The sequence below is a fragment of the Vombatus ursinus genome, unplaced genomic scaffold (assembly GCF_900497805.2).
Source record: "Vombatus ursinus unplaced genomic scaffold, bare-nosed wombat genome assembly UNPS02014770.1, whole genome shotgun sequence".
Classification (NCBI taxonomy): domain Eukaryota; kingdom Metazoa; phylum Chordata; class Mammalia; order Diprotodontia; family Vombatidae; genus Vombatus; species Vombatus ursinus.
Window position 1 is genome coordinate 38583375 of NW_020954548.1, and position 18115 is coordinate 38601489.

The window sequence follows — 18115 nt, forward strand, 5'->3', positions numbered from 1 at the left end:
AATGGATGAGATCAAAGGGAAAATTCTGAGCCAATGGGCAAGGTGTAGGGGAGTGATAAGGAGAAGGGGCATATATTATATCAATTTTCTTCTCTTCATCCCTTCCCATGCTAGACCCTCACTCATCATTTCCCCCAGACTATTGTAATAGAAGTCTTCCCATCCATCAAAGTTGGCAGATGACATTCCTTAAACACAGCTTAGACCTCATCACACTTTCCTGTTGGAAGCCCTTCACTGTTTTCTACTGCCCCGAGCAATGGCTTCCAAAGTAGAGGCCACAAGACAGACAATCCACCAATCATAGGGACTGTCTCCAACACAACCTCAACATTCCCCAACTCGACTTCCTCTTCTTGCTATACAAATTCCCAACCTCACTACTTCTGAGGCTGAGTCGGCTGCATAGAGACAGTATAACCTGACCACTACCTGGGAACCCACGCCAGCAGCTGCATAGGTAAAATGGGGAAAACTCCCCCTGCTCCCTGTCCTCCAGACTGCTCCCTGTCCATCCTCAGATTACCCAGTGGCCATGGCAGGCCCATGAGGGCCAGTGTCAGCCTGGCTCCAGTCTTTTCATTTCGGGAGTCCCACAGGATAAACAGGCATGGATGAATTGCAATCTGCCCTGAGACTTTTTTACATTCTCTTTCCACCCAAACCCACCCCTCTTCTGAATAATGAACCACCATCCTTCCAACTACTCAGGTTTACAACCTCAGCATCATCTCAGCTCCTCATTCTCTCTCATCCCATTTATCCAATCAGCTGCCAAATCTTGTCACTTCTCCCTCAACAACACAGCTTGTATGTCTCCTCTGTTCTAGCTCAGGAGCACATTATCATTTTTCTCCTGCACTATCACAGCAGCCTTCTATTTAAGGCTAACAGAACCCTGCCTCAGGTCTGTCCTAACTCCAATCCATCTTCCACGCAGCTGGGAACGTGACTTTCCACTCTATTAGCTCCCTATTGAGGATCAAATATTATTTCATGTTTATCTCATCCCTTCCAAAATGTCTATTATTGTATTGTTTCCTAACACACAATTATTTATATAAAATATGTGCATATTGGGGATCAAAAATTTTGCTCAAAAGACAAATGCTTGAAAATAAATTTTTTTTGATGGGAGGACATGATTAAGAAAGATTGAAAACCACTGGCCTACAAGCAAAATTCCCTAGCATTCAAGGCCTCGGTATAGGCTGACTTCATTCTACCTTTTCAGCCTTATTTACAAATGCACTCGTTGCCCAGGTGCCATATCAACAACAGCTAGCTGTCTCATAAATGTTCTGTACGTGGTCACGCGGGAGGAGCTGGCAAGTAAATATGGCAGGGCTTAGTGCAGGCCATCCTTGCAACTAAAAACAGCCAAAAATTTAGGTTCTGTCACTGGTGGAGTAAAGAGAGTCACTATAAAAGAAGAATATATCGTCTTAAGCCTGGATTTTTTTGGAAAGCCCTTGTGCTCTTCTAAGCTGCACATGGCTAAGGTTACAGGTAAGACAGAAGCAGGAGGCAGCTAAGTGACTCAGTGGGAAGAGCACTGGGCCCAGAGTCAGGAAGACCTAAATTCAAATATAGCCTCAGATATTTACTAGTTGTGTGACCCTGGGCAAGTCATTTAACCCTATTTGCCTTAGTTTCCTCATCTGTAAAATGATCTGGAGAAAGAAATGGCAAATCACTCCAGCATCTTTGCCAAGAAAACCCCAAATGGGGTCACGAAAAGTCGGACATGACTGAAATGAATGAACAATAACAACAAACAGGGTTGTTGTGAGGATCAAGTAAAATAATAATTTTAAAGTACTTAGCACAGCTCTTGACACAGCGGAAGCATTATATAAATGTTAGCTATCATTATTATTAAAACTGCATGGGATATTCATAATAATGAGAAATCAGAGCACTTGAAAATTTCTTTTAAAAATTTTATTTAAAAACTATAAAATTTTATATTCCTTTCTTTATCTCTATATTTATTTCTATATATATATATATATGTATATTCCTCCCAACAAATCTGTGGGCATTATGTTCCCCATTTGTAGACAAAGAAACTGAGGATCAGAGAGAGAGGAAATGATAAGGGTTTAAACTGGGATTTGTATTCAAGTTTTCTGAAGCCAAGGTCAAGGTCATTCTCCTACCTACTATAACGTGTTACCTCTCTTAAGTAAGCCTCAGATAACTCAAGCATCCCAAGTCCCACAGCTGAACATGATCACCTTTCATTCACTAAAGTAGCTCAAAATCTATTGTCATTCTGTCCGAGGTGATAGTGGTGGGATGGGGTGAGCGTTCCCTAAGGTTGCTGCAGATTCCCCCCAGTGAGAGCATCTCACCCTACCCCAGGGGAAAAGGGCTTCACACCTCCTCATCTTTGCTGGAAGAAGAGTTTAACACAAATTTAAAAAACAAAAAACAACAAAAAAAACAAACAAGCTGGGATTCCACGTGATACATTTGCATCATTACCCAAATCCTTGCCTTAGCTCACCTGCATTATCAAGTCCCAAAATTAATCCTCCAAAACAAACCCAGGGCTCAATCCAGAGGTTTCCTGGAAGCCCAGAGGGAGAGTTTCCTGTACAGACCCAAACACACTGGCTTGTTAATCTAAAGCCGCTTTCGGGGAGAGAATCCCTAGCTCACCAAGGACATGATTACTGATGAAACCGAGAGGAAACAGAGGCATCAAAGCCATTAACCCTTCCCAGAGAAGCAATGTGGGGGAAATGAAACGGGTGCTGAACTTGGGAGTCAAGAGACCTGAGTTCAAACCCCAGCAATGCTACTTACTACCAATGTGACCCGGGGCAAGTCCGTTCACCTCTGCCAGCCTCAGTTTCTCTGTAGAATGAGGGTTAAAACACTTGCCCAGCTTTTTGCTCACTGTATTTGTTTCTGGAAAACAAGCAGCAGAGGACAGCTTCCTACGGCTAGGAAAACCTCGGGGGTAGCAACATTGGGGCAACGCGGAAGGTGGCTTTACCTGGGCCACCTTCTCATGATCTCCTGTGGAGGTGGTGATGTGCAGGATGTGGTGGAATCTCTGGGACGAGGTGTGGAGAGGACCCCTGCCCAAAGGGCCGCTGTCGCTGTCGAGGAGCGTCTGGTCTGGCAGAAAGACGTTCTGGCCGATGCGTTGCCTGGGGACGCCAAGGAGAGAGATGGAACACAGGCTCCCACTGGGCCCTCTGAGCCGGTCACCCCACCTTTGCCTGCTTCCAGATGCTACCCTCACAAAACTCTCCAGGCAAAATTACCTTCAATTCTACTTAAATTCTCCCCACCTTTGTTGTGATGCTATCACAGCAAGAGGCCTGGATTGCAAGTCCAGAGACCTGGATCCCATGTCTGGCATTAAACTACCCATGTTAAGCATGGACAAGTCTTTTCTCTCTGGGACTCTGCAGAACAAGGGAGCGGGACCCAAAGGTCTCGGGGTCTTTTCTAGGTCTGACAAGCTACATTCCATAACCTACATGCTCTCCTGACATTCTACAGTTCTCTTGAGGACATGAGTAAAGAAGCATCCTGGACGCTCCGACAGCAGTAGCAAAAAAGAATGCTAACAAAGGCAAAAGATAATAACGATAAAAGCACAGCTGTAGTACAGTATACACACACACAGTTGGGGAGTAATGGAAAGAGCCTTCGACTTGGATTCAGAGAATATGGTTTCAATCTCAGCTGTGCAGCCTTGGGGAAGCCATCTCTCATCTATAGGCCTCAGTTTCTCTACTTATAACACAATGAGGTGTTGCTAGATCAGGGGTTTTTTTTAGCCTTTTTTTGTGTCAAGGAGCCCTTGGGCAGTCTGGTGAAGCTTCCAGACCCCCTTCTGAGAACACTTTTTTTTTTTTTGTTTTTTATATGAGGGAATTGGGGTTAAGTGACTTGCCCAGAGTCACACAGCTAGTGAGTGTCAAGCATTTGGGTGTGATGTAAGCTTTGCAGGATGACATTTTCTTTTTCTTTCTTTCTTTTTTTTTTTTGGTTAGGCAATGGGGTTAAGAGTCTTGCCCAGGGTCACACAGCTAGTAAGTGTTATGTGTCTGAGGCCTCATTTGAACTCAGGTCCTCCTGACTCCAGGCTCTATCCACTGAGCCACCTAGCCGCCCCTCTGAGAACATTTTTAAATGCATTAAATAAAACAGGACTACAGAGGAAATCAATTATAGTGAAATACAATTATCAAAAATATTAAAACAACACACAAAAAACCAAGTTTATGGACTCCTGGACTATATGATCTGAGGTCTCTTTCAGTTCTGACTTCCAATGTTCTATATTCTAAGGTTCCATCTCTGACATGCTGCAATTCTATATATACATGAGATGAGAAACATTAACAAAATACCAACAACAGCAAGAAATGACACTGACGAAGGGAGGAGATAGAATTATAGAATTAAATGGAAACAGAAGAATTGTGATGGGAAACTCATCCTGGGCCAGTCTGTGGTTATTTATCTCAAGGGACAAACAACTCTACCCTATGCCTCAGTAGTTCCTGAAGGTATTACTGGATTAGTTTTAGATTTAAAGAATTTAAGATAATAGCTCTTCCACCTACCAAATGCTTTGCAACCCTTAAAGCACTATGTAAAAGTTAACTATTATCATCATTGCTTCATGGGTGGATGTAACCTCAAAATGACCATCTGGTCCAGCCTCTCATCTGAGGCTAAAATCACTTGTCCAAGGCCAAAGCGAAGGGAAGGGGAAAGGACTACAACTCAGATCACCTGCCTCCTATATGACATCTATTTAAATGAATATGATGACTTGAGAAAAAGTTATATTTTGTTTAGTATCCTATTTATGGAAAGAAGGAAGGAAAAAGAGGAAGGAAAGAGAAGGAAGGAAGTAAAAAGAGAGAGAGGGAGAGAAGGGAAGAAGGAAAGGAAAAGAATGAAAGGGAAGAGAGAAGGAAGGAGGAAGAAGGAAATGGGGAAGGAAGAAAAAGAAAGGAACAGAAAGGAGGGAAGGAAGGAAGAAGGAAGGAAAGGGAAAGGAAGGAAGGAGGGAAGGAAGAAGAAAGGAGGAAGAGAATGGAAAGTACAAAGGGATGGAGGAAAAAAGAGACAGGAAGGAAAAGGAGGAAAAGAAGGAAGGAAAATAAGACAAAAGAAGAGAAAAGGAGGCTGGTAATATATTTTAGAAAGATTTCCAATCAAAATGGTGAAAAATCAAAAAACATTTTTGGAACCTCAAGGTGTAATATTTAGTTAACCAGAAAATTCACTTATGTGGAACTCAAGTACAGCTGCCTAACCATGTGGTAGGATGAATGAGGCCTTGCTATCTTACTTAGTATTAGACTAATGCTGCCATACACAACCAGGATGGTGATGGGCATGTGGATGGGTTGGTGGTTGCTGTACAGGGCGACACCTGGTGGTTGCATGGTTAATGGTCTCTGCACATAGCAGGCATGTGAGGTCAAGAAGAGCACAGGAGATGCAATCACTCCTAACAACGGGTTGGGGCCCACAGGGGCCCCAGTTGTACCCGATACTCCCTCCCCATCTCCATTTGTTTCCTTGCTCAGGAATAAAAGTCGTCTTCTGGTGGCCAGGAACATCAGGCATTCCCTAGAGCAGTAGTTCTTAGACTTTTTGGGAGGGCCATAGATCTCTTTTAGTCTGGTCTAGTGAAAACTTTTCAAAATAATGATTTCAAATGCACAAAATTAAACATAAAATTAAAAAGGAAACCAATTACATTGAAATATTAAAAATAGAAACAAAAACCAAGTTTGTGGACTCCAGGTAAGAATCCACATTCTAGGGCTTTATTATACCAAAGAATATCAGTGAAGAACTGAGGACAGAGTCAGGAAGACCTGGGTTCTAATCCCACCTCAGACACTAACTAGGTGACCTTAACCAAATGACTTAACCTCTCTGGGGTTTGGTTTCCTCATCTGTTCAATGAAGGGGGTGGGCTCATTGACTAGAAGGTCCCCTTCTGGCTCCATCATCCTATGATTCAAGCCCAATTGTGAGTTGTATTGGCACCTGGCCAGGTAAAGAGACCAAAGGAACCTTCCCTCAGCAATTCCCAGTGCTGGGTTCCTGAAGCCCTTCAGGATCTCCGGGTTCCCATCCCCACACACTCCAACACTCCCAGTCCAGAGACACAGCATTCATTACCTCTGAATCTTGGGCAACTGGAATATTTCTTGCCAAATGGAAAACAGCCCCTTCTTCTGGTCCTTCAAGCCGATGCTCATGGTCTGTACCATTCTCGAACTCAGTTCCTTTTGGCCCTGACCATACAGGAACTAGGTATTCACCAGAGGAGAGGGAAAACAAACACATACAGAACATGAGGAAGGAATGATTCAGCTGGGGGCAGGACACAAACTTGAAATTTGATATTTTTGGGCACCAATTTCAGTAACTTGGTTTCCCTAAATCTTGGTGCTATTCCATTATTCCTTTTTTTTTTTTTTAATTTTTAGGCAATTGGGGTTAAGTGACTTGCTCAGGGTCACACAGCTAGTAAATGTCAAGTGTCTGGTCTGAGGCCGGATTTGAACTAAGGTCCTCCTGACTTCAGGGCCGGTGCTCTATCCACTGCGCCTCCTAGCTGTCCCCCTATTCCATTATTCTTAAAGCTCACAGAATTTCAAGGTGGAAGAAACCTTAGGCTCTATCTGATTTTACAGAGGAGAAAATAATTAAGTAAATGAGTCAGGATTTGAACCAGATCTTTTGACTCCAAACCTAAGGTTCTATTCCCCTACTACATAAACACGTACAAAGTTTAGAGATGGGAGTAAGACATTGGTTCTGGTAGAGAACTTGTTACTTGTTATAGCACAATAGTATTCCATCACAGTCATAAAGCACAACTTGTTCAATGCCTGGGTAGGTCTGTTAAACAAGTAACTTCCCGTCTCTGGACCTCATTTTCTCCATGTGTAGAATAAGGAGGGTGAGGCTACATAATCTTCAAGGTCCAGTTCTGACACACAGAACTCTACCAAATGCCTCAATCCAAGGTAGAAAAATGATACAATGAAGGATGGAGACCCTTGAGAGCAATACAGTCAATGTGCACCCTATGAGGATGGCCCTACAAGGCAAACTAAAACCATAAGGACTCTTAAGCTTTGAATAGGGAAGGTCAAGAGCTGTCAATCTGGAGTCAGAAGATCTGGGTTAAAATATAAGCTCTGTCTGCTACTCAAGTGACCTTAAGCAAGGTGCTTAACCTCTGTGGGTATCAATTTCCATGTGTGTAAAAATTAAGGGGTTGCCATTCTGGAGAACAATTTGAAACCACACCCACAGGGCAATATAACTGTACATACCCTTTGACCCAGAAATACCACTGCTAGGTAGGTCTGTATCCCAAAGAATTCAAAGAAAGAGGAAAAAGATTCATATGTACAAAAATAGTTATAGTAGCTTTTTGTGGTGACAAAGAGTTGGAAACTGGGCGGATGCCCATTGATTGGGGAATGGCTGAACAAGTTGTAGTTTATGATTGTGATGAAATACTATTGTGCTACAAGAAATGATGTCGGGGATGGTTTCAGAAAAACCTAGGAAGACCTATATGAATTGATGCAGAGTGAAGTGAGCAGAACCAGGAGATCATTGCACAGTCATGGTATATTGTAATGATGATCAACTGTGAAAGACTTAGCGACTCTGAATAATATCCAAGATGATTCCAAAGGACTCATGATGAAAAATGCTGTCCACCTCCAGAGGGAGAACTGATGAACTCAAGAGTGCAAAATGACAAATAACTTTGTTACTCTCTTTGTGTTTCTTGTTTTTTATTTATTTATTTATTTTTTTGCAGTATGGCTAATATGGAAATGTTTTGAATGACTTCACATGTATAATTCATATCATATTGCCTGCCTTCTCAACAAGTAGGGGAGGAAATGTAGAGGGAACAAGTGGGAGAGAATTTAGAAATCAACATTTTAAAAAAATGAATGTTAAAAATAAATTGAAAATTTTTAAAAATTAGGGGGTTGTACCAGATGACATTTGAAGTTCTTCTTAACTCAAAACCATCCTATGATAGGTTTATAACATACATATGTGTGTATATATATATATATATATATAAATCAATATATCCATATACATACATAGAATCCCTGAAGCTTTAGTTGCTTTAATAAGCTTTAATACCTTAAAATTATACTAGGACTTATGGGATACCCTGTGAATATATATATATTATGTTAAATATGCTTTTTCTTTCTTGTATCAGTTATTTTGGCTATATGCTTCCTCTCTCCCTCCCCTGCACCCCTTTAATGAATTAAAAACAATTAAGCAAAATCAAGCAATGCAGTGACCATATCTGCCATGGTATACTCCATTCAGCACCTGCCATCTCCCATTTTTCTATCAAGAAGGGAAGCATATTTCATTCTCTGCTCTCTGGAACTCAGACTGGTAGTTAAAATCACTCAGGATTCAGCTTTCTTTTGATGTACTCTTTGTCCCACCTTTAAAATTATATGAGATGGCCTGGAAATCCCAGTATTTTGTAGCTAGAAGTGACCTTACAGAAGAGAGCCAGACCCCTTTGTTTTCCAGATGAAGAAAAGATCCCATGGGGGGTTAATGCCTTGACTGATACATGAACTCAGGCCTCCCACCTCAAGTCAAGGGCCCTTTTCATTCTGCCATGGGTCTATCCTAGCTTTCTAGAAGAGTTTGGAGAAAACCCCTAGGGAGACTTACGACAGGTCATTAAAGGACAGAGGGAATGCTTAAGACATGCCCCTAACCGTAGGGTGGATCTCCTTTGGGTCCCCCCATCAGAAATAGAATCTGTAGAGGCTGATCATAGGGAAGGAAGAAAGCTGCCATATTCTGGTGGATGGTGGCAAACCTAGAGAAGGCTCCATGCTTTAAGGATGCCAACTAGAAGCTGGCCAAGGACAAGCACTCTCCAGTGTTGCCATCACCTGTAGAGGCAGGGGGCTATTTCAGTTCAGTGAACCCTCCCTACCCACCCCTCAACCCTGGAAGTCATTGCCAAAGTTCTCTATTTTGGGCTTATACCTGCAGGGTGTTTATGCAGGAGCGGATGTCATTCTCTGTCTTCTCACACAGCATCATGAGGGCACCAGTATCTGCTTTCATTCCTTGCCGCAAGGAGATCTAAGGCAAGATGATATTAGGTGTTAAACTTCCTCACTGGATTTATGCTCTCTCAGGACTAAGTCTGGGGCAGCTAGGTGGTGCAGAGGATGGAGTACCAGGCCTAGAATCGGAAAGACTCATACTCCTGAATTCTGGCTTCCAACACTTACTAGCTGTGTGACCCTGCACAAGGCACTTAATCCTGTTTACCTCAGTTTCCTCATCTGTAAAATGAGCTGAAAAAGGAAATGGCAAATCACTCCAGTATCTCTGCCAAGAAAACCCCAAATAGGGTCATGAAGAGTTGGACACAACTGAAAAACAACAAAGGATCACGTTTATGTCCATAAGTCAGCTAGGAAAGAGCTAAGGGGAATCTTTCCTAAAACCACCCCACTTCCTTTTTCTGACTTGTCTACACCACCTTGGTCTATTCATTGATCACCCTCTTGCCTCATTTCTTCCCCTGAAACAATCCATAGATTATTCTCCATTGCCTTATTCTCTCTCTTCAAGCCCTCCACCCGTAGCAGCTAACATGTCCTAAAGACATAAAGCTAGTGTTGGGTAGCAACACCTTCACCAAGAAAACCAAGACACGATAAGACATTCAACTGGGGTGGCATGCATAGATACAGCATTTGTTAAGTGATTATTCTGTGCCAGACATTGTGCCAAACCTAAGGATACAAATATAAGCCAAAAAAAAAAACCAGTCCCTACTTTCAAAAAGTTTACATTCTACTAGGGGAAAATAACACATAGAGGGGGAGTTGGTAAGTGGAGGCTGGGGGGAGAGAGAAGGGTACCTGCTTACTCAGGGCAAGATGGCGGATATCAATGACAATGTCTTAGACTTTAAGCACAGATAATCCAAATCTGTGCAGCCTTGGAGAATGCTCTAGTTTGGGCCTGTTGCAGATGGACCTCCCCAATCATGATTTCCTTTATTCTAATGCAGATAATCCACTGAGAAGGTAATCATGAGGTTAGTGTCACAGAGGCAGCTCTGACAGTTGGCCAACAACCCCAGAAAGCTGGGATATGCTCTAAGCTCCAGGGGCGAAGGTGGGTGGAGGCTTTGTGTCTAATTTCCAGGATCAGTGGCAGCATCAACCTCAGGCCTGGCCCCTCTGACTTTCCCTTCATCAAGATACCAACCTCATTCAATCTCTGGACCAGACGGGAAGGTAGAGTCTGCGGGAACTGTAGGAGGAATGCCTGCTGCTTCAGTTGTCTCAGAGAAGGCGTGTATCTATCCAGGATCAAATGAGACATTTGTAAAGCTCTCAGCATAGTGCCTGGCACACAGCAGGCGTTTAATACATGCTTGTTCCCTTCCACTCGAGAAAGAAGAGCCAAATCCACAGAAAAAGCCATCAGTACAGGGGTAGAGAATAAAGGATTGTCTGCCCTTGGGTTTAGATAACCCAAGGAATGGGACGTCAACTAGGGAGCCCAGATTTGGTCTTTGAAATAAAAGCGCTCCCTCCAAATGAGAAGTGGGACATGGATTTAATGAGAATGTTAAAAAAAAAAAATAAAAAAAACAACCACAAAAAGCCAATCTGATGATGAGCCCAGAGATTGGGGGTGTGGGGAGGTGGAAAGGAAAAAGCTGATCCAAAACAGAAGCTCTATTTAAGAATGCCCTGATGATACACAGTAAATCATAGGATGATGGCATCACAGACGGAAGTGACCTCAGAGGTCATCTAGAACAACCCTCTCATTTTACAGATGAGGAAACTGAGGCCTAGAAAAGTCAAATGACTTGCCCAAGGTCACACGGCGGTGGGGTTGGGATTGGAAACCAGATCCTCTGACTCCTTCTTCTTTCCACTGTACCACATGCCTGAAAGGAGAGGCTTCTCAACAATTCCCAACAAGATCTGTGATAACGGAGATCTTGGATGGGGGATTCTCATCAAATAAAAAGTTCCAGTGGGCTAGCTTTGTATTTATTATGCACTGTTGAGTAATCACAAGGTGCTTTTCAATGACCCCAAACTGCTCGCTAATGCAGAAGTCTATCCTGTTAATACTGATCCTCTCTCAAATGGCATTCTATCGCCATAAATCATGGAAGGCCTTGGTGTTAGAAGGACCAAAGCTGAAGGTGACACAAAAAGTTTAATGGAAAGACCCACAGGCAGGTAAGAAAGATGGAGCATTATTTCTAACAATGACTTCAGCATCAGAAGTAGAGTGAAGGACATGAATCATGAAGGATATTTATGACAGGGAAAGGAAGTGGGCCAGTTGTGTCAGAAAAGCAAGGGATCAACAGGTAGACAGCCCAAGTATTATACTGGCATCCATGATGTACTAAAAGTAGCTGAAGAAGGCCTTCAGTACCTTAGGTAGATCTTCTATTTAAATTTTTTTTTTTTTTTGGCTAGGCAATGGGGTTAAGTGACTTGCCCAGGGTCACATGTCTGAGGCCGGATTTGAATTCAGGTCCTCCTGATTCCAGAGCCGGTGCTCTATCCACTGCACCACCTAGCCCTCCCAGGTAGATCTTCTATGGCGGACTCATGCAAAGAGTGAGGCAAGAATCCCACAGGACGAGAAGGGGTGGATGGGTTAAGGTCTATATTTAGGAGGGAGGGCCTACGCGGATGACATCACGCAGTTTCATTGGCATTTTTAGATAACATAGGAAGTGTCCCCTATTCGTGAACTAATGTTTTAAATCACTAGCCAACTGTGTGTAGTGGAAAGAGCCTTGGACTAGAGAATTTCTGATGTCTCTTCCATTTATGATTCTCTATGTTCTATATCTTCCTTCCCAACTCTTGGCATTGAACCCTCTCTTGTAACAAAGAAACACAGTCAAGTTAAAACAACCAAGGAAGTGACCACATCTGACCATGTATGTGACACTTTAGACCCACAGTTCTTCACTAAGAGGACCTAGAACAGTTCTAGTGCCACCATTTTGAATGGAACATTGCAGGTGGAAGAGGCCTTCCAAATCAAATCCAACCTCCCTGTTTTACAGAGAAAGATACAGAAAAGAGAGGTACCATAGATACTCACTGGTCATTGCAGATACAGATAATGGGCCGCAGCAAGAGGCCTCCTTCTTTCTTTCGTTTCTTGCCACCCCAGCCTGCTCCTCCTGTGGTCTCTGTCTCTCCCACATCCTTACGATTAATGATGCTGAGCAGCACATTGATGGAGGGCTGGAGGGAGGCAGGGAAGTACACGGGTGAACGGTTGGACTCCAGCACACAGGGACATGATATAAAACAGAATGCTTTTCTCTGGAATAACACCTATACTCTGCGGTGTACTGGTAAATGTTTAACAACCAGCTCTCTAGAGAAAAAAAAATGTATGCAGCACACACTTTTAAATTTAATCTGCATTGCTAACATTTTCTCCAATCAAAAAAACAATAAGCCAAGCTCTGATTTGTTGGATTTGCCAATTTCTGAGATATAAATGCTCACATTAAAAATTTAACAATCAGCTCTTAAGAGCCGGTGTGAACAAGCTCCAGCACAGCCTCGCTTATACGCCACCCCTTATCCCACTCAACAGGACAATGCCAATGGGTGGGAAAGGGGAAAGAAGAAATACAGCAAAAAAAACTTGTAAAGGATGGAGATCCAGGCCTCTTTAGGCCTAAATCTGAGCCATGTGCATTTTCCCCTTGTGAACTCTGCAGGTAATCTGAGTGTTAATAATTTGTCCACTTCCTGAAATGATGGGAAAACTGTGACTTTTACTTGATAGTATTTCTCTCACAGTAGAGAGAGGAAAGGGAAAGGGAATTAGCAGAATGACAACACAGTGATACGAGTGAGTCCCAGCCAACTTAACACTCAACCAAGAGTTCTCCTGATTGGGAATGAGCCTGGGACGGCAGAATGGTCCAGTATGCCCAGATGGACAAGTCCCACGCTTGGCTCGGGTGTGTTCTGGAAGGAGGGATGGAATCTTAACCTAAGGGCCTTGGGAGATAAGAGAAGGCAGACGCTTCTGGCCTAAGCAGATCAGAGGCGGGCCTAGGGAATGATAAATGTTGTCTCCTTTAAAAAAAAACAAAAACTGTCCCACTTTACGCAGGAAGAGCACTTGGCACTTTTTTATCGTTGTTCAGTTGTTTTTCTATCCTGTCTGACTGTTCGAGACCCCATTTGGGTTTTTTTGTTAAAGATACTGGAATGGTTTGCCATTTCCTTCTCCACCTCATTTTACAGGTGAGGAAACTGAGGCAAACAGGGTTAAGTGACTTGCCCAGGATCACACAGCTAATAAGTGTGTGAGACCAGATTTGAATTCAGGAAGATAACTTCCTGATTCTGGCACTCTATCTTGGCATTTAGGGGAAAATACATTCCAAATTATCTCTTGGGCTACTAAGCCATTCACACATTCCCTCTCTCAGACATCTCCTGTCTGTGAGACAGCAGACGGGGACAATGGGTCAAGCTATTGCCAGGGAACTACGCTGTCATCTCTGACTGAAGTTCACTGGCCTACATGGGGATGGAAACCATGACTTTGGTCCCATGAGCATAGTGGTTTAACTCCTGGGTAACTGGCCCACAGTCTGTACCCACACCCTGCTGGGGACCCTCTGGAGAGTCCAGAATTTGGTCACACAGGAGCCTACAAGCTCTTCCAAACCCAGACATACCGTGGGCGCACCGTCTATTTCATCGATGATCAAACAGTTGGGCTTCCCCTGGGCTCCCAGCACAGACTCCATCTGCGTGGCTGCTTCAATGCGAGTCTTGAAGACCTCAGGACTGCGGTCGTCACTGAAACAGAATCAGCCCAGAGCTATCAGAGCCACAAAGAATTAAGGGTTGGGAGGAGACCTCGGAAGGTCCTAAGGAGCAGTCCCCTGCCTTGAGACCAAGGGATGACTGCACCATACAGAGTCCTTCTGGTCTCCAACAAATATCTCCCGTTGATGACCCAGGTAATGGGAAAACAAAACCTTACTAGACTTGGGAGTTGAAAGGTCTAGGTTGAGATCAAGATTCTGTTACTTAGCAATAACAAGGCATTGTAAGCCTTGGTTTCCTCAGCTCTGAAATACATATAATAATACTTGCACAACTCATCTCACAGGCTTGTTGTGAATAATAATAATAACAGCTAGAATTCATATAACACTTTAAGGTTTGCAAAGTGCCTCTTATATGTTATTTCATCTGATCCTCACAACAACCCTGAGAGGTATCCCTACTAGTATCCCCACTTCACAGATGAGTAAGATAAGGCTGAGGTTCAGTCTGTCCCATTTCACACAGCTAGTAAATATACTCAAGGTACCCGACTCAGAGTCCAACACTCTATCCAGCGCTGTGTGCTATCAATCATGTAAGCTCTCCTTTGTCTTTTTTTCTTTCTCTTTTTTTTGGCTAGGCAATAGGGTTAAGTGACTGGCCCAGGGTCACATAGCTAGTAAGTGTTATATGTGTATGAGGCCGGATTTGAACTCAGGTCCTCCTGACTCCAGGGCCGGTGCTCTATCCACCACGCCACCTAGCTGTCCCTTCTCCTTTGTCTCCTTAAAGAACATTTCCCTCGTTTCAGAAGTCCTCCCCTGAAATCTCCTGCCCCTCCTCTACTCACCTGGCATTCATCTCCACCACACTGTACCCAGCATGCTTAGCAATCACATGAGCCAGGGTGGTTTTCCCCAGCCCAGGTGGGCCACACAGAAGGGCTACCTGTAGTCAAGAGGGGACAGAAAAATGCACTGAAACCCTACGAGGGCTCCGAGGCCCAGCATCACCCTCCCACCTCCTACCCCATCAAGTCCTCCTAGTCTAAATCCAACCCCACCCTTCTTTCCTTTTTTTTTTTTTTTCCTGACTCCTAACGCACTTGGAAATGGAAAGAGCAGAGGATGGGGTATTGGGAAGCCTGGGCTCTGGCAACGGCTCTGCCATTTAAGATCTGCGACCTGGGGCAGCTCAATTGATTTCTCTGGGTCTCAATTTGCTCGTCTCTAAAGCAGGGATAATGAGACCCACACAAGCTTCCTAGCAGGACTGTGGTGAGCAAAGTTCTTCACAAGCTATAAGCACGAGGGAACTGAGAGCTATCCACGTTACTCTATTGCTTGTTTAAAGTTCCCCCCCCATACGCAAATGCACCCCCCTAACCAATTAAATAAATAATAAATGTAAAAGACAGATTTCCCCTCAGCTTCTGTCCAAACGATCACAGACCCAGATGAGGAATTCATGGGAGGAGAATTAGAGAGGCTAAATCTCAGGCCTACTGCTTACTACCTGTGTGACCCTGAGAAAAATCACTTCATCTCTCTGTGCCTCAGTTTGATCATCTGTAAAATGAGAGGGTGGGACGGTTGATATCATTCAGTCCCGCCTGACTCTTTGTGACCCCGTTTGGGGTTTTCTCGGCAAAGATACTGGAGTGGTTCGCCATTTCCTTCTCCAGCTCATTTCACAGATGAGGAAACTGAGGCAAACGGGGTTAAGTGACTTGCCCAGGGTCGCACGGCTAGTCGGTATCTGAGGGCTGGCCCAGGTAGCTTTTGAGGTGCCCTTCTGGCTCGAAGGCTACAATCCTAATAAGGAATTCCTGGGGACTTTGGAATGAAATAACTCCTTTATAAACTGCTTTAAGATTGGCAAAGTGCTGACAATCCTGGGAGTGCAGACAGTGTGAATTCGCTCACCCCCACTTCACAGGAGAAGACAGGCGACAGTCACACGGTGAGATCTGAACCCAGACTCCTGCCTCTAAGAAACAGGCTCTTTCCATTTCACTCGGTCAGACCCCTAGGAGCGAGTGTCTCGGGAGAGTGGCAAACGCCACTTGAGTGAGCGGCCGTCTGCCCTCAGAGGGGCCGCACTGGGCGCCCCGCCGTCCCCGGCATCTGGGCCCTCACCTTATATTTGGGCCTGTTGTTCTGATCCAGCTCGGCTTGCAGGATCTCCTCCGTCATCTGCTCTTTGGTTTTCCACTTCGGGGGCTCCCTGCCAAACTTGGAGGGAGCCCGGGCCGCCGGCGGCTCAGCGCTCAGCTTGGGTTTCTTGGCGAGCTTCTCTCTGCCAAACACCACCACGTCCCACAGCTTAAGCCACTTCAGAAGACAGCGGTTGGTGTACTGTGGGGAGGAGAGCGGACACCTTCATGAGAGGCAGAGAAAGAGGGACTGGCGGGAAAAGCTGTCAACTCACGGGCAAACTGCAGGCCATTTTGTTATTCGTTGTGTCTCATTCTTCGTGACTCCATCTGGGGTTTTCTCGGCCACGCTACTGGAGTGGTTTGCCGTTTCCTTCTCTGGCTCATTATACAGATGAGGAAACTGAGGCAATCAGCGTTAAGGGACTCACCCAGGGTCATACAGCTAGTAAGTGTCTGAGGCCAGATCTGAACTCAGGAAGATGAGTCTTCCCGACTGTAGGCCCGGTGCTCTAACTACTGTACCACCTAGCAGCTGTCAGAAGTCATCTAATCCAACCCACGATTTTTACAGATGGGAAAACTGAGACCTAGAGAGGTCACACAGCCAGTAAGACTCTCCCTCCAGGGCTGTGTCCAAGCCAAATGTCTTGAGTACTGCCACTCTCTGCTTCCAGAGGGGTCACCGTTTGATTCTGCTGCTCCTGGCTGCCAGGAGAAGGATTAAACTTCACAAATAACCCCAAATGCTGGCTCCTCCAATCAGGGCGGCTGACCAGCAATGCCCTGCCACTGGTTAACCTCCAACCCCCAAGGAAATATCTACCACCACCACCACCAGAAAACTGGATTGCTTTAAACTTCTGACTCTGCCACTGACTTGCTGTGTGACCACAGACAAGTTCCTGAACCTCTCTGGGCCTGAGTCTCATCTGAAAAAGGCAGGGCTCGAACAAAGTCCTCTCCAGTTCTGGATCTATGAACGTACAATCGAGCCCCTTCTGGTTATCTGGATTTTTCTGTAGCTTTTCCTTTAACCTGTAAAACACCCAACCCTCAATTCCCTCCATGCCCACGGCCATCATTCTGCTAGACCAGGTTCCCCACCCGCTAGACAATCTTTCCAGAATGGGCAGGGGATCAGTCAGATTTGTTTTCCATTCCCACCCCAACCTTCCAACACGCACACACAGTTTGTGTGATGCTGCTTCTTGGAATGCAGACTCACATCATCGCTGAGCAACTCCCTGTAGTGCCTGGGGGTGAATACGTCTACCCAGAGGCTGTGCTGAGAAGAGGCTTGATTTTCTTCACCTTCTTCTTCCTCCACCCCTTGGGCTCTACTGACACTGTCCTCCATCTCTGGGGTCTCTGGTTCAATGGCCTCCCGATGCCTGAAAACCAGCGTCACACCACCAGGTGAGTGTCAAACCACCCAGGGTCCATATTCCCAGTGCCACACCCACCCTGCCTCCTACCCTGGGGACAGGGTTGCAGGTTTTCCCTCTATTTTCTTCTGGTGTGTCACTAGAACTGTACGCTAGTGTATGTTATATTGTCATTTTCATCACGACCCGACCATGAACAATGAACATCACTCCGATTATTTAAGCTTTCCTATTTTGCTGAATAGTGCTTTTTTTTTTTTTAGGCAATTGGGGTTAAGTGACTTGCCCAGGGTCACACAGCTAGTAAGTGTCAAGTGTTTGGTCTGAGGCAGATTTGAACTCAGGTCCTCCTGACTTCAGGGTCGGTGCTCCATCCACTGCGCCGCCTAGCTGCCCCTGTATAGTATTTTCTAATTGTATTTGTGTAAGTCCTGGGTGTCTCTGGGATAGGTTAGTTCCCATTTATTTACTGTGGAGGAAATTTTTTAAAAATTGCTTCCTGGCAGGTCTTGTTAGCAACAGAGATAAAGTTTGAGGATTTTTGTGTGTGTTTTATTTTATATCTTTCTATTTGACTGAATCTGTTGTTTTGATTAATTTGTTCACTGACTCTCTAAAATAAATTATCATATTGTCGGCAAATAGAGAATTCTGTTACAATTCAGAGGAAAAGT

At 44.5% G+C, this 18115-nt stretch overlaps 1 protein-coding gene across 1 annotated transcript in view; it reads right to left on the reverse strand.

Annotated features, from left to right (window-relative positions):
• The window catches only part of CHTF18 (chromosome transmission fidelity factor 18), a 54479-nt gene that overhangs the window by 23851 nt on the left and 12513 nt on the right, over positions 1-18115 (reverse strand). The window contains exons 7-15 of the mRNA XM_027863255.1: positions 17282-17447; positions 16037-16255; positions 14749-14846; positions 13802-13925; positions 12193-12338; positions 10312-10405; positions 9070-9168; positions 6178-6308; positions 3008-3164 (exon numbers count right to left, since the gene is read on the reverse strand). Of these exons, the coding sequence (XP_027719056.1) occupies positions 3008-3164; positions 6178-6308; positions 9070-9168; positions 10312-10405; positions 12193-12338; positions 13802-13925; positions 14749-14846; positions 16037-16255; positions 17282-17447 (1234 nt within the window). The remainder of the gene's footprint in view (positions 1-3007; positions 3165-6177; positions 6309-9069; positions 9169-10311; positions 10406-12192; positions 12339-13801; positions 13926-14748; positions 14847-16036; positions 16256-17281; positions 17448-18115) is intronic.